Genomic DNA, 14712 nt, shown 5'->3' on the forward strand with positions numbered 1-14712 from the left:
ATACACAAGATTTCACTGAAATAAAATACTAATACACATAATAACATAGTAAGTCATATACTATGCAACATTTCTACAGCATTGTATAGACATATGGAAAGTGTGGGTGCAGAGTGTGTGTGTAACATGTAATGACCTTCTCTGAGAACTTTTACGTCAATAAACCATTATAAAATAAGTTTTCTTACCTGGTCTGCTGTGCGTAAATCCAGTTGTTCCTCAGCTCTCCAAGGACAAGTCCTCTTCCCACCATCCACAGCTCTCAAGTCCGAAAAGTGTGACTCCCTGCCCGGCTGGGAAACTGCACACAGGTCGGTGTTTTCATTGAAAGGAGGGGGGGACCCTTCAGACAGACCCCACAGCAGCAGCAGCAGCAGCCTGGAGCACAGCGCACACACAACTTCTTCCAAGTGTCCACTTTCTTCAAAACACGACTTTTACTACGCAACACGCACCGAAGACTCAGAAAAAAGTCCACTTTAGGGAATGAGCAGATGTGTGAAGGCAGCCTCCGGTGGCCCGTGGACCTGTCCGCGTCCACGAGAGTCCCCAAAACTGTCGCGCACACACGTAGAAGTGAAGCCAGACGATGAGTGTCGGTGCACACGCTCCTCTCCTCCTCGGTGTGCACGGCTCTGTGCGCCCCCGCGTCCTCACTCAGCAACAGGTGTCAGGAATAAAGTGAGATTTCTCCACATCACAAGTTTCCAAACTGTCCAGCTGATTACGCACGGAGGAGGAACAAGAAGAGGAGGAAGGAGGAGGGGGGAGGGCGCAGTCCACAGCTCCCCAGGAGTTTTACGCGTAAAAAAAGAAACAAGAGCGAGAAGTTTGGAGAAGAAGAGTGAGGAGGAGAGAAGTGAGACAAAGGAGAAGAGAAGTTGTGTCTCTGTCTGAGGGACTGTCCTGCGGTGTGATGTGGAAAAGTGTCCGCCGGCCCACCGGTGCAGAGGGAGGAGAGAGGGAGGGAAGGAGGGAGGAGGAAGTTATTTCACACAGACACAGGAGGAAAGAAAGGTGTGTTCTTCAACTGCCTTGAAACAGTGAAGAATAAAGCATGTGTCAGGAGTGGGATTTAAAACTAAGTTCATTGTTCAGTTCCCAGCTGTTGTTTTTTGCATGATTTTATTAAGTCTAAAGTAAACTTAGTCTAAATTAAACTTGAGTTGGAGGATAAGAGACTTCACACAGTTAATCTGAGGTTAAAGCATATGTCAGAAGTGGGATTTGAACCCACGCCTCCATTTGGAGACCAGAAATCCCTTTGACCAGGAAGGAGTCAGTCCTTGAGTCTGGCGCCTTAGACCACTCGGCCATCCTGACTTTAAAATGCTTTGGAAGATGAGCCAATAAATTCCTTTATTTTGTAATACAAAGATGAACTGCATTTCCTTTTTGCCACATTAAATACATTTGCATGGAAGATGGTAAACCTGTGAAAAAGTCGCCCACACAAGAAGATATTGACGTTTTGTTGTTACTGACAGAGTCTGATAATCACAGAGTTAGACTGATTTGGTTGTTTGGACCATGTGTTTTCAGGATTTTACTCAATCCTGTCTCCAGTCTGTAAAAACAATGTCAGAAGTGGGATTTGAACCCACGCCTCCATTTGGAGACCAGAAAGCCCTTTGACCAGGAAGGAGTCAGTCCTTGAGTCTGGCGCCTTAGACCGCTCGGCCATCCTGACAATGAATAGCATTCTTTCTTAGGTTATTTTCAACAAGAAGGCAACATTTCATACCTGATGTATTTGCCACATTCATAAATTTGCATGGAAGATCATCTTCTCGAGAAAATCAAGGTACAAACCCTGATTTATAGAGTTCTTCACGTTGTCCCTAAATCTCACACGAGAACTTGTCGGGTTCTGTTGTCACTGACACAGTCTGACAATCATTGAATGAGAATGAGTTAGTTGTTTGGACCATGTGTTTTCAGGGATTTACATCTCAACTAAACCTGGAGGTAAAAACAGATGTCAGAAGTGGGATTTGAACCCACGCCTCCATTTGGAGACCAGAAGTCCCTTTGACCAGGAAGGAGTCAGTCCTTGAGTCTGGCGCCTTAGACCGCTCGGCCATCCTGACATAGAATTTGCTTTGGAAGATAAGCCAATAAATTCCTTTATTTTGTAATACAAAGATGAACTGCATTTCCTTTTTGCCACATTAAATACATTTGCGTTGGAAGATGATAAACCCGTGAAAATGTCGCCCACACAAGAAGATATTGACGTTTTGTTGTTACTGACAGAGTCTGATAATCACAGAGTTAGACTGACTTGATAGTTTGGATCATGTGTTTTCAGGATTTTACTCAGTCCTGTCTCCAGTCTGTAAAAACAATGTCAGAAGTGGGATTTGAACCCATGCCTCCATTTGGAGACCAGAAATCCCTTTGACCAGGAAGGAATCAGTCCTTGAGTCTGGCGCCTTAGACCACTCGGCCATCCTAACATATATATGAAATATGTCACCTAATATTTTATTTTAAATGCTGTATTTTGCATGGAAGCTCAGGATATTATGTTTCTAACTAGATTTACCAAATGAGCTGCTTCATGTTGCCCCTGAAATGTATTGAATCCTGAGAGAGTTGATCTGTGCAACTGACTCAGTGACTGACTCCTCTGCTCCGATGTGGAAAGTGTCCTTGGAGGGGGGTTACTTCAGACAGATACAGGAGGAAAGAAAGGTGTGTTTCTCAGTACCAGTCAACAGTGGAAGCAAAACATGTGTCAGGAGTGGGATTTGAACCCATGCCTCCATTTGGAGACCAGAAGTCCCTTTGACCAGGAAGAAGTCAGTCCTAGAGTCTGGCACCTTGGACCGCTCGGCCATCCTGACTGTGAAAGAAGGTTATTTCCAAAGTTTTCAAGAAGAAGGCAACATGTCATACCTGATGTATTTGTGATACATAAACTGTATGTCCTCTTTGCCACATTAATACATTTGCATGGAAGATCATCTGCTCATGAAAATCAAGGTACAGACCCTGATTTAAAAACAAACAAAGTTTCTGTTGTTACTGACACAGCCTGATAATCACTGAGTTAGACTGAGTTAGTTGTGTGTACCATGTGTTTTCAGGATTTCAGTCAGTCTCTCTAAACGTGGAGGTAAAACATATGTCAGAAGTGGGATTTGAACCCACGCCTCCATTTGGAGACCAGAAGTCCCTTTGACCAGGAAGGAGTCAGTCCTTGAGTCTGGCGCCTTAGACCGCTCGGCCATCCTGACATGTATTCCTTCACATGACACCTTGTATCATCTTCTAAATGCAGTATTTTGCTTGATTTAACAACTTAGCTACTTCACGTTGCCTCTAAAATTGTCTGTTAAGTAACTAATAACTGACAGAGTCCACATGTGCAAATGACTCAGTGACTGACTCCTTTGCTCTGATGTGGAAAGTGTCCTTGGAGAGGGAGGAGGAGGGGGGGGGGGGGGGAGTTACTTCACACAGACACAGGAGGAAAGAAAGGTGTGTTTCTCAGTACCAGACAACAATGGGAGCAAAACATATGTCAGGAGTGGGATTTCAACCCACGCCTCCATTTGGAGACCAGAAGTCCCTTTGACCAGGAAGGAGTCAGTCCTTGAGTCTGGCGCCTTAGACCGCTCGGCCATCCTGACTTTGAATTACAAAAAAACAATTGGCTTAATTTGGTCTAATTGGCTTAATGAGTGTTTGTGACTCCCTTGAGAAAGACATGTCAATCTTAATAATGTCGAGTGACTGATGGATAGTTTTGTCAAAAGAAGATTTTTGGAGAACAGTGTTTTAAAGAGGGAGGGGAGACAGAGTTACTTCACACAGACACAGGAGGAAAGAAAGTTGTGTTTCTCAGTACCAGACAACAGTGGGAGCAAAGGATGTATTAGAAGTGGGATTTGAACCCATGCCTCCATTTGGAGACCAGAAAACCCTTTGACCAGGAAGGAGTCAGTCCTTGAGTCTGGCGCCTTAGACCGCTCGGCCATCCTGACAGTGAAATGGTGTTTTTTCCTAAATTGACTCACGAGTGGGATTTGAACCCACGCCTCCGTATGGAGACAGGACATTTTTCAACATTTTCATTGATTTCTCAGAGAATAATTCATGGATTAGGAATTATGAATGTGGCAATTCAAGATTACCTGGACTTCAGAAAAGCATAATTGTGCTTAATATTGAGATAAACAAGATTTCCACTTTTATCACATCGAGTAAATCTGCAGTGAAGATCAGATGCTCGAGAAAATTGAGATTCTAAGTTTCACAACATGAAACTACTGCATGTTTCCACTAACACAAGAAAATATTAAGCATTTTCTGTTACTCACAGTCTTAACCATCTACTATAGAGTCTAGAATCTATACACTTGTAATATTTGATTTGTTTCATGCAACACCTGGAAGTAAAAAACCTGTCAGGAGCGGGATTTGAACCCACGCCTCCATTTGGAGACCAGAAGTCCCATTGAACAGGAAGGAGTCAGTCCTTGAGTCTGGCGCCTTAGACCGCTCGGCCATCCTGACATTGAAGTTCTTGGAAGATGAGCCTATAAAGCCTTTTACTTTGTAATACAAAGATAACTGTATTTCTTTTTTGCGACATTAAATACATTTGCATTGGAAGATGATACACTCATGAAAATGTCGGCCACACAAGAAGATGTTGTCGTTCTGTTGTTACTGACACAGTCTGATAATCACAGAGTTAGCCTGACTTGGTTGTTTGGACCATGTGTTTTTAGGATTCTACTCAATCCTGTCTCCAGTCTGTAAAACAGATGTCAGAAGTGGGATTTGAACCCACGCCTCCATTTGGAGACCAGAAGTCCCATTGAACAGGAAGGAGTCAGTCCTTGAGTCTGGCGCCTTAGACCGCTCGGCCATCCTGACATAGAAGTTGTTGGAAGATGAGACGATAAAGACCTTTACTTTGTAATACAAAGATGAACTATATTTGCTTTTTGCGACATTAAATACATTTGCATTGGAAGATGATACACTCGTGAAAATGTCTCAGACACAATAAGATGTTGTCACTGACACAGTCGGATAATCACAACGTTAGACTGATTTGGTTGTTTGGACCATGTGTTTTCAGGATTTTACTCAGTCCTGTCTCCAGTCTGTAAAAGCAATGTCAGAAGTGGGATTTGAACCCACGCCTCCATTTGGAGACCAGAAATCCCTTTGACCAGGAAGGAGTCAGTCCTTGAGTCTGGCGCCTTAGACCACTCGGCCATCCTGACTGTTGATCAACTGAATTTCTAAAGTTTTGTTGGATAAAAAGGCAACACATTTTACCTGCTGTATTTGTGATACACAGATTAACTGTATTTACTCTTTGCCACATGAAATACATTTGAATTGAAGATCATCTGCTCATGAAAATCAAGGTACGGACCTGATTTACAAACTCCTTCCTGTTCTCCCTAAATCAGACACAAGAAGATTTCAAGTTTCTCTTGTTACTGACACAGTCTGAAAACCATTGAGTTAGACTGAGTTAGTTGTTTGCACCAAGTGTTTTCAGGGTTTCACTCAGTCTAAACTGAACGTGAAGGTAAAACATGTGTCAGGAGTGGGATTTGAACCCACGCCTCCATTCGGAGACCAGAAGTCCCTTTGACCAGGAAGGATTCGGTCCTTGAGTCTGGCGCCTTGGACCGCTCGGCCATCCTGACAACTGACCATAAAGATTCACCAGAGTTCGTTTGGAAGCATGAGAGAGACTTTCTCTAGACAGCGGAGGAGGAGGAGGAGGAGGAGAGGAAAACAGTGTAGGTGCATGTTTGGACAGTCGGTGGCTAACAGCTTATTTTAGAGGCTCTGCTCCTCTCACCTCGTTTTTATTTCCTCTCAGAACTTTTTCCTACCGTCCCCCCCCCCCCCTTCATCCAGTCATTCATTGACTCTACACACCATTTATTAGAGGAAATAAAGACAAATCTGTATTCAGAGAGTAAAGCATCCAGACACAAGCTGATGCCGTCCAACCACAACTGACACCATGAATCATTTACCCTGAAAACCTGTAATAGACCATGAGTGTGTGCCCTGAGTGGAGCTGCAGTTGGTTTTGCTCCCTGCCCTCCCTCTCCTCCTCTCTCTCTGTTTTCTCTTTCTCTCCATCACCCTCTCCGTCTTCTTCTTTTTCGCCCGCGTGTGACGTGATGTGTGATGATTGAAACCACATCGTCCCAAAGCCAAACCCGAGCCCTCCCCGCTTCCTCTGCAGCCGCTCACTTTTCTACTTCTTCTGCTCGTGGCTCCTCCACAGTCATGGAGAGAAGACATATGCTGTCTGTACACACCCACACACACACAGGACACACTCAGGACACACTCAGGACACACACAGGACACACTCAGGACACACACGTGTTCATAAGTACATGTTATCTCAAGGACATCTGTGCTTTTTGACTTGTGAAGCAGTATCAGTGGGATCTTATCGACAGGTTGTGCAAAGAGAGGTGAGTCTAAGTGTGGGAGACAAGTCCAAACAGGGAGAAACATAAAAATCATTTTGTTATATTATAATGTGAATTTCATATTTGCTTTTATTTACTTTCTCTGTTGTTTAACCTATGTTAAGTGTCTTTGAGCATTGTTAAAATTGCTCTATAAATAAAATGTATTAGTAGTAGTAGTAGTATAGTTATAGTAGTATAGTCCCTGTCCCATACTATCTTATAATGATTTCCATCCTGTTTGTCCTGTAAGGACTGTTGGGGGCTATAGTCAATCCCAGCTGACATTGGACGAGAGACGGGTACAACCTGACAGCTCGTTTATAATGAATTTTACAGTATAGCATAGCAGATAGTAAAGTATAGCTACGTATAGTATAGTACAGTAAAATATAGATATAGACATTTCCCAATAATTGCAATGTCAAGACTGTTAGTGTACAAAACATGAACACAACCATATGGAATATAAAACACAGAGACTTCAGTTCAGAGAACAGTTCAGAGTTTCAGACCCAAAAAAAATAAAATAAAAAAGGAGCAGGTTGAAGAGTTGATTAGGTGACAAACCACAAGCAAGCAGGTGGACCCACCCACACACACACACACACACACACACACACACACAGAAGGCTGACACATGAAAGAAGGAGAAAGAGGGAAAGATGGAAGACGGATTCTGACAGAAATGATGGCTGCTGCTCAGTGGGTCCTGTCTCCTCCATCTCTCACTCCATCACTCTCTCACTTTTGCCATCACATAAATCAGGGAGTCATACATGCGTTCCTCTTCCTCCTCCTCCATCCATCCCTTCTGTCTCCCTCCGCTGGCTTTTATAAGGACAGTCGATGGAGAAAGCAGAACCGATTCTCCACTCGCTCCCAGGTGTTCGCACACGTGCAAAGCGTTGCCACATGTGACGGTAAACGCCGGCGTTTACAGACTGTCAGCAGAGTGTTTGATGTGCGTTATTGTGTGAAAAACAGAACGACCCCGGCGACCTGATGATGTTTTCATCCCCGCGTGGAAATTCTTCACAGAGGACGAGGTCAAAGATGAAGGTGAAGGTCAAGGTTTGAGGTCAGTCGAGCTGAGTGGGTCTGTTAAACCAGATTTTCTAGTTGAATGAGTCCGACTCGTAACACTGAGCTGCCGCCACATGCAAAGTGTCTGTGTGTGTTTCTTTCTACAGTTTCTATGTAATTAACCTGCTGCCTTTACCTTCACACACAAACACTCACCTCCTTTTCCATCTAGTTCCTCGTTCCATTCCTCTAGTCTTCGGTGGTGCATCTGAAACCAGTTAAATTCATTCATCTGGTTTCAAGTATGAAGCGTCCACTGCAGAAACATGACTTTCTAAGATACTCTGACGTACTTTCTAAGAAACGGTCAAGAACGTTAGAGAAGAATCTAGAAAACAAGAACACACGCAAGCACAGGAAATGGCTGGGGCGTAACATTAAGCAGCTCTTTATTGTCGGAAACGATGCAAATTGAAAGTACGTTTCTGGAGTGTGTGTGTGTGTTACCGCTTTTCGACCCGGGTGAACCTGGTGCAAGGGCTGTTTCGGAGTTGGTTCAGCTTGTCAACCTTTTAAGAACCAGTTTGCTTTTCCATGTGCAAAAGTATTGCTCTTTTTTTATTTATTTAAATGGTGGTCACAGTATTTTGGTCCCTGCCCCAGTGATTCTTTCCTCTTGACCAGCGAATTCTTGGTGCCACAGTGGAACCAGTTCTTTTGACCGTCGAAACTCAAAGAGCAGGTTGAAGATTAGACACCGGCTTCCAACCAGCATCAGGGTGAGGCCTTTTCTAAAAGGACACTGGGGGTCTGGAATAATGTCGTTATTGTGGGCGGACTGGAAAATGAACCACCGGTGACAAGATAAGAGGCTGAGTCGAGTTTTCATGTGAAGGAAGAAGATAGAGAGAGCGAAGGAGGTAAAATGAAAAGGAAGGAAGGAGCGAGGACAAGTGGAAAGATGCAGGATCGGTCCACTGAGTTCACGCACACTCACCAGTGTGTGCAGGCGTCTGTGAGTGAACACAAACTGAACAGCTTCCCAGAAAATTTGAGGAATGAAAATAACATTTCTGTTACACAAAGTTATGTTTACATTTTTCTTTATCCTTTCTTAATTCCCTTCTTGTGAGGTATTAATACCTTCACCTCTTCTGGCCTCTGTAAATCCCTCAAATGAAAAAAATATGAGAGAGACAATTCACCCTTTGGACAAACTGAACATTTCATTGAAGAAGGAAAAAGAGACAAAAACAACACTTCCACAAAAAGAAAAGTTAAAGATAAATTCATATTTTATTTCCATTCTTTCATTTTCGATCCACGACAGAGTCACGGTGAGTTCCAGTCATCACCACCCCCAAAGACAAAACATCATCAGTATAAAACACGCAAAACTAAACACTGGATTTACAACTACACGATCATATCTGACTGAGTTTCATTTCAAAATAAAACAACCTTCGCGTGTCAAATGTTACACCAGATCAGACTCCAGATTCTTCCTCCCAAAACACTTTTGAAATTAAACTCCTGATGTTGCTTTTGACTTGTTAAGACACTGCTGAGGTGCGGAGAAAAGTTTTTAATCAGAGTTTGGTGTCAAATCAGATTTGAGGATGTCGTGTAAATCCCGGTCTATGGGTTCCGTGTCCACCGGATGTTTCTAGTTTTTTTTAGAGAGCTCAAGTTGCATGTGGCCAACGCCAGTCATGTGTTCAGTACTCAGCACAATATGAGTCTATAGCTGTGTCCAAATTCAGGGGCCACCTCATTCAGAGGACTCAGCCTGACCTCCGGAGTCCATAAAGGAGCCAACCGCATAGCTAGCTTGTTAGTTTTGTCACCATTTAGTTAGTCATAGACCGATTGTCTTCTATTTGTCTTTTTGAGGTGTCTTCCTCCTCCGAGGAATGCGGCCCCTGAATTGGGAAACAGCTTAAACTAAAACACCCCCAGTCAGAGGAGCTTCTCAATGAATTTGAAACGATTAGATCCTCCTGTGCTCTGTGCTGCAAGTGTGTAAATCCATGCTCGGGCTGTCAGCGCTGTGGGAAACATGCATTCGAGTGTCATTTCCACTGTACACAACAAGAACAAGAAAGTGAGCGTGATGAAGACGTTCCTGGTGGACACGGAGCCGCGAGTAGGTGCAACGTACAGCAACAAATCTGTGCTCTCTTCCGAATCACACACACAAAGAAAGGGAAAATATCTTGACACATTATGTAACATACAAACCAAGAGATGACAATATTTTCAATTAAACAAGATTAGTGTTTTATATATTCATATATTACCAAAAGCAAAAAAATATATAACAATTATTTCATGTTCCCTTCCTCCCGAGAAAGAAAACCCGACGGTGTTTCAATGAGGGGAAATGAGTGAGTTCAGACGTCTCCTCGTGTTAAGGGATTGTCACAGGAGGGAAAGTGAGGGATCATCTGAGCTCAGCGCGGACGCACAACCCAACAGAACGTGTTGCTTTCTTAGGTCAAAGAGAAACACAAACCATCCACACGGGTGTGTTTTCATAAAGGGACTATTGCGAGACTTATTGTGGTTTGATGCTTTTCGCTTGCTGTGTGAGACAATAGATGAAAGTGTTGTGTTCCCCTGATGAAAGCTGCGTAGCTGTTAATTAAAACTTCTCTCTTTAAAATTTACACAACGGCCGGGGGAAGAAAGACACTGCGAGCCGGGACCTTTCATCAGATACCTGACGGAAGGAAAAAAAAAATACAAGAAAAGGAACTAAAGGTGAAAACGATAGCAGCAAATGATGTAAAGAAACAAAGGCAGCTGAAATAGACACACTCTCGTATCTGAATAAATGACAGTGTGACAACAGTGTGTAAGTCTGGCATCAGAAACAACCTGGCAAACTCAACTCACTCTCAAATACAGTTAGATTTTTTTTTTCCTCTTCATTCCTCCTCAATAAAATACAAGTCACACTCACAAGTTACAACTGCTGATCACCTGGAAGGACACAAGATGGCCGCTGTGACGTGTCCACGAACGCAAGTGCGGTGAAGGCTCCTTCTGCCAAAGTACAACTTTTAACGTCTCAAAAACTATTTTCCAATTAATTAGCATGCCAACAAAGCACTGAAGGGTGGAAAGGTGAACAATATTTTCCCTTAGCTGGCCCCCCCTCGTGTTAAAAAATATACAATGTGGACTGAAGACGCAGTGGACGAATATTTTTCAGTTATATCTGGATTTCTTTTTTTTTTTTTGTCGATCCACTTTTTCATCTGTGAAAACGAGATGAGTGAAGAGAAAGTTTTCATCTTCATGTCCAACACTGAGAATCTAATATCAGGGGATATTATTGGGGCTGGCTGACTGTGTGTGCGAGTGTGCGTGTGCGAGTGTGCGTGTGTGTGTGTGCGTGTGTGTGTGTGTGTGTGTGTGTGTGTGTGTGTGTGTGTGTGTGTGTGTGTGTGTGTGTGTGTGTGTGTGTGTGTGTGTCAGCAGCTGTCCTCCAGGGCGTTGACGACTTGTTCCAAGATGTCGGGGCATCGGTCGGCAATCTGCTGCAGGACCTGATTGGCGTACTCTTGGAGCTCCGCCCCCTCCCTCTCGCACAGCTCTAACTCCGCCTCCAACTGAGAGAAAGATGGAGACAAAAAGACGTAGGAGATTTTAGACATGTTGTAAATCAACATCTTGTGATACAGTCATTTAGATTTAGATTTCACACGTCACTGTACATTATAATCTGTAGTGGATTCCGTTGTTTCCTCCCAGTTGCTAGCCTTGTGCTAAGCTAAGCTAACTCTTGGCTCCTGCTTCATATTTAACTGAGATATGAGAGTTGTTTCAATCAATAAATAAAGATGGTGGATAAGTAAATAAAGTGGATAAAGGTTAATTAAAAAAAATGTCTAGTAACTTTGGTATTAATTAGAAAAGCGTGGAGCAATTCTTTAAAGTTGAGTAAGAGAAGCAAACATTATGAAGAAGATGAGAGAAAGATAAAAGATTTTAATCCAACATAAGTCAAACACAAAAACAAACTCCTTACAGCGACATGGATGATGGAGAAGCATGTTTAAACTATAATCTGAAGACACCACAATGTAGTTCTTTCTGACCATATAGAGTGGAACATTTCAGCGAGTGAGCGCTAATGTTGTTTTCTTTGGCTGCTGCTGGGCTGAGATGTCAAACTCAAACTGACTTAATGACCAATACATCTGTATCAATACGAGCGCGGCTCAAACAGTCGTGTTAACACAAGCCCACATTTGTGATACTGGTTAAGTTTGAACCTCTCAAACTGGTATTTTACATCACAGTGGTTTTATTCAAGCGTAACACTGCAGCAACTAATGTTAATAATCAATGAAATGACACAAAAATATTGTTTATCATGTTGTTTTAATTGAACAATATGTAAATGTTTATTTGAACAATGTTTATTATAATCTTCTATACGTCATATTGAAAATGTTGAAACACATTTGTAATAGAAAGCCTGCGCTAGAACTACACCTGGTGTTAATGAAATATAGAAGTTTATCATTCTTATTTATTTTCTTATTTTATTCTGTCCCTCAATTTACGCAAGTAGTAAATCACTTGAGTTCCCCTTGAATATTTCATATTCCCTGATAACTAATAACTATTTTTGAACGATGGACAGGTAAAGAGGAAGAGGAAGAGGAGGGCAGTGGAGATGTTGGCCGAGAGGACCAACGAGAAAATACAGATGATGGAGAAAACAAGGGAATAAATGGAAAAGAGAAAGATTGAGAAAGCGAGTGAATGAACGAGGAGGTGAAGCAGAGAAAGAAGGGAAAGCAATGAGGCTCGACCACTCCACCCTTCCCTCTGTGTGTGTGTGTGTGTGTGACACGTGATATGAGTAAGAATATTCACTGTGTTGTGTGCTACCAAACTTGAATAAACCATTTCTGGAGAGTTATGAAGCATTTTTTTTGCATTTGTCTTCTCGAGATGAAAATGACAACAAAATGATATTATCAGGGCTTTGAGGAATCACCATCATTTTCCATGTGGACGTGACAAAGCAGAGATTAAGAGCAGAGTGATGAGTTCTGAGCGTAGTCCAGCTTTTATCAGCGTCATCTCTCTACACCTTGATCTTTATCATTTCCAATGTTCCTCCCATCTACACTGGCCAGACAGCTTCAGACCAACATCCACTGTGTGTATGTGCGTGTGATGCTTATCAACACGTTTCCTACATGTCAGTTTATGTGTGTTTGCAGGTAATTCATCTCAATGGCAGCACATTTTAGATGCAATCCCGCAGAAAAACACGGCAGTAAAGATAAGATGGTAACACGGCCGAGGAGATAAATGGTTTAGTGTGTGAGTCCGCTGTCGTCTGCTCTCTGCCTCTGACACGGCCTTGACCCGACCCACAGAAAGACACTCGAAAAAAATCAAGATCAAACGGGTCGAACACAGCGATGATGCTGCCATGCGCCTGAAACAGGACTTTAACGTTTGTAACCCCTGAAAACGAACCAGTATCTTCTAGTTGGCAAAGAAGGCGATTGTCTGGAGAGGCCCCCCCGAAGAATGGAACGACACCATGGTTAGAAACCCCCTAATGAGGTCTGAATCTTTAGAGGTTTAATTGAAGAGTAGAACATCTAAATGTGTGTGTCTGGTGTGTCTGGAATGGTGTTGGGGCTTTGCACTTGCACAATGTGTATAATTTTGCTAATGAAACAATTGCTTGAAGATTGACAGTATGTGGTTTGGTATTATGTGTTTCTTAAGGGGGGTGGGGGGTGGGGGTGGGGGGTGGGGGGGCTGGTGTGGTTCGATGTGGGGCCTCTCAAGTACCGGGAAAACTCTCCCGTACATTAAAAGCTGATTTTCCTATAAAATAACATATGACTTTGTAAATCTGGCTCATTTTGAAAAAGCAAAGGTTACAGAGAACAGGCCACGACCCCCACGCTGAGAACCACTGATCTAAACGACTCATAGTGCAGTCAACGCCTGGATCCCGAATTCAACCCTGGCAAAGTTTTCTCAGATAGACGGAGAACATATTACATCCTCGAATCCCTCCAATTAACCATGAAAGGAACATGTTGTCATAACTGATACGAATCAAAAGCAAAACTGGGAAAACAAGACCCAGTTTTTCCGTAGAAAAAGAAATCATAATTGATTCCTCCGCAAAGAAAAACATCCCCTCGATGCTGCGCAATAAACTTCATCTCTTGCTACATTCAAGCTGATGCACATTTATGGCCTGAAGAGATTAAATATAAACAAGGTTGCACTGTACAGTCCCAGTTATGAGGTATAGGTCTAGATGTGGTTACAGGCTCCCATGGATCACGTCCCATGTGATCACAGTGTGTGGCCACAGAGAAATGTAGATGAAATAATGGAAGAGGGCAGAGAGCGAGTGTTGCCAGATTCATGACTCCTTCAAGTGTGTGTGTGTGTGTGTGTGTGTGTGTGTGTGTGTGTGTGTGTGTGTGTGTGTGTGTGTGTGTGTGTGTGTGTGTGTGTGTGTGTGTGCGTGTGTGATACAGTGGTTTAGGTGTTTGACATGACAGGTGTGTGTGAGTGCACAGCGTTAGGCTTAAGTGTATGTTGCAAGCTCAAGTTCTAATTTAGTGAGTGATAGAGAGGATTGTGGGTAGTGGGGAGATAGATAGAGGTAAGCAGCAAGACGTGTGTGTGTGTGTGTGAGAGAGAGAGAGAGAGAGAGAAAGAGAGAGCGACAGAGAAAAAAGAGAAGGGTTGTTGAAGATGATTTTTACTGCAGCCATTAAAGCTCCATTATCATGATGGATCATTATCTACCTTATCGGGGGCCTGGAGGAACACACACACACACACACACACACACACACACACCACACACACACCACACAAAAGCCCTGCACAAACGTGTACAGTGCATGCACACGCTGGCTATCAGCTTGAGAATGAGGGTAAGATTTGTGTGTGTGTGTGTGTGTGTGTGTGTGTGTGTGTGTGTGTGTGTGTGTGTGTGTGTGTGTGTGTGTGTGTGTGTGTGTGTGTGTGTGTGTGTGTGTGTGTGTGTGTGTGTGTGTGTGTGTGTGTGTGTGTGTGTGTGTGTGTGTGTGTGTGTGTGTGTGTGTGTGTGCGCGATGACCCCTTGACACACATTACAGGGCTTGAACCTCTTTGCGGAGGAATGCTAATGTTTTCTAAAGAAATCATAACTCAGCAGAGCGAGAGA

The 14712-nt window shown here is 43.1% G+C and overlaps 1 protein-coding gene and 9 non-coding genes across 20 annotated transcripts in view; all 10 read right to left on the reverse strand.

Moving 5' to 3' along the window:
* Positions 1-1212: 1212 nt before the first annotated feature.
* On the reverse strand, positions 1213-1323 carry trnal-caa. Its single transcript has 2 exons — positions 1286-1323; positions 1213-1258 (listed from the first exon to the last, which is right to left on the reverse strand). It is a non-coding gene; the product is annotated as a tRNA-Leu (tRNA).
* A 256-nt stretch (positions 1324-1579) lies between these two features.
* trnal-caa lies at positions 1580-1690 on the reverse strand. Its single transcript has 2 exons — positions 1653-1690; positions 1580-1625 (listed from the first exon to the last, which is right to left on the reverse strand). It is a non-coding gene; the product is annotated as a tRNA-Leu (tRNA).
* Positions 1691-1979: 289 nt separating this feature from the next.
* On the reverse strand, positions 1980-2090 carry trnal-caa. Its single transcript has 2 exons — positions 2053-2090; positions 1980-2025 (listed from the first exon to the last, which is right to left on the reverse strand). It is a non-coding gene; the product is annotated as a tRNA-Leu (tRNA).
* Positions 2091-3131: 1041 nt separating this feature from the next.
* On the reverse strand, positions 3132-3242 carry trnal-caa. Its single transcript has 2 exons — positions 3205-3242; positions 3132-3177 (listed from the first exon to the last, which is right to left on the reverse strand). It is a non-coding gene; the product is annotated as a tRNA-Leu (tRNA).
* A 285-nt stretch (positions 3243-3527) lies between these two features.
* trnal-caa lies at positions 3528-3638 on the reverse strand. The gene is made up of 2 exons: positions 3601-3638; positions 3528-3573 (listed from the first exon to the last, which is right to left on the reverse strand). It is a non-coding gene; the product is annotated as a tRNA-Leu (tRNA).
* Positions 3639-4413: 775 nt separating this feature from the next.
* Positions 4414-4524, reverse strand: trnal-caa. Its single transcript has 2 exons — positions 4487-4524; positions 4414-4459 (listed from the first exon to the last, which is right to left on the reverse strand). It is a non-coding gene; the product is annotated as a tRNA-Leu (tRNA).
* A 255-nt stretch (positions 4525-4779) lies between these two features.
* Positions 4780-4890, reverse strand: trnal-caa. The gene is made up of 2 exons: positions 4853-4890; positions 4780-4825 (listed from the first exon to the last, which is right to left on the reverse strand). It is a non-coding gene; the product is annotated as a tRNA-Leu (tRNA).
* A 245-nt stretch (positions 4891-5135) lies between these two features.
* trnal-caa lies at positions 5136-5246 on the reverse strand. The gene is made up of 2 exons: positions 5209-5246; positions 5136-5181 (listed from the first exon to the last, which is right to left on the reverse strand). It is a non-coding gene; the product is annotated as a tRNA-Leu (tRNA).
* Positions 5247-5570: 324 nt separating this feature from the next.
* Positions 5571-5681, reverse strand: trnal-caa. The gene is made up of 2 exons: positions 5644-5681; positions 5571-5616 (listed from the first exon to the last, which is right to left on the reverse strand). It is a non-coding gene; the product is annotated as a tRNA-Leu (tRNA).
* Positions 5682-10744: 5063 nt separating this feature from the next.
* The window catches only part of LOC117757376 (ELKS/Rab6-interacting/CAST family member 1-like), a 113038-nt gene continuing 109070 nt past the window's right edge, over positions 10745-14712 (reverse strand). For 10 of the 11 annotated variants that reach the window (XR_004613101.1, XR_004613104.1, XR_004613103.1 and 7 more), the window contains one exon: positions 10745-11113. Coding sequence is in view for 6 of the 11 variants with exons in the window: in XM_034578474.1 (XP_034434365.1) it covers positions 10976-11113 (138 nt within the window). In the remaining 5 variants the exon portion in view is untranslated. The remainder of the gene's footprint in view (positions 11114-14712) is intronic. The other variant, XR_004613100.1, reaches the window with a different exon arrangement.

The sequence above is a fragment of the Hippoglossus hippoglossus genome, chromosome 23, assembly GCF_009819705.1.
Source record: "Hippoglossus hippoglossus isolate fHipHip1 chromosome 23, fHipHip1.pri, whole genome shotgun sequence".
NCBI lineage: Eukaryota > Metazoa > Chordata > Actinopteri > Pleuronectiformes > Pleuronectidae > Hippoglossus > Hippoglossus hippoglossus.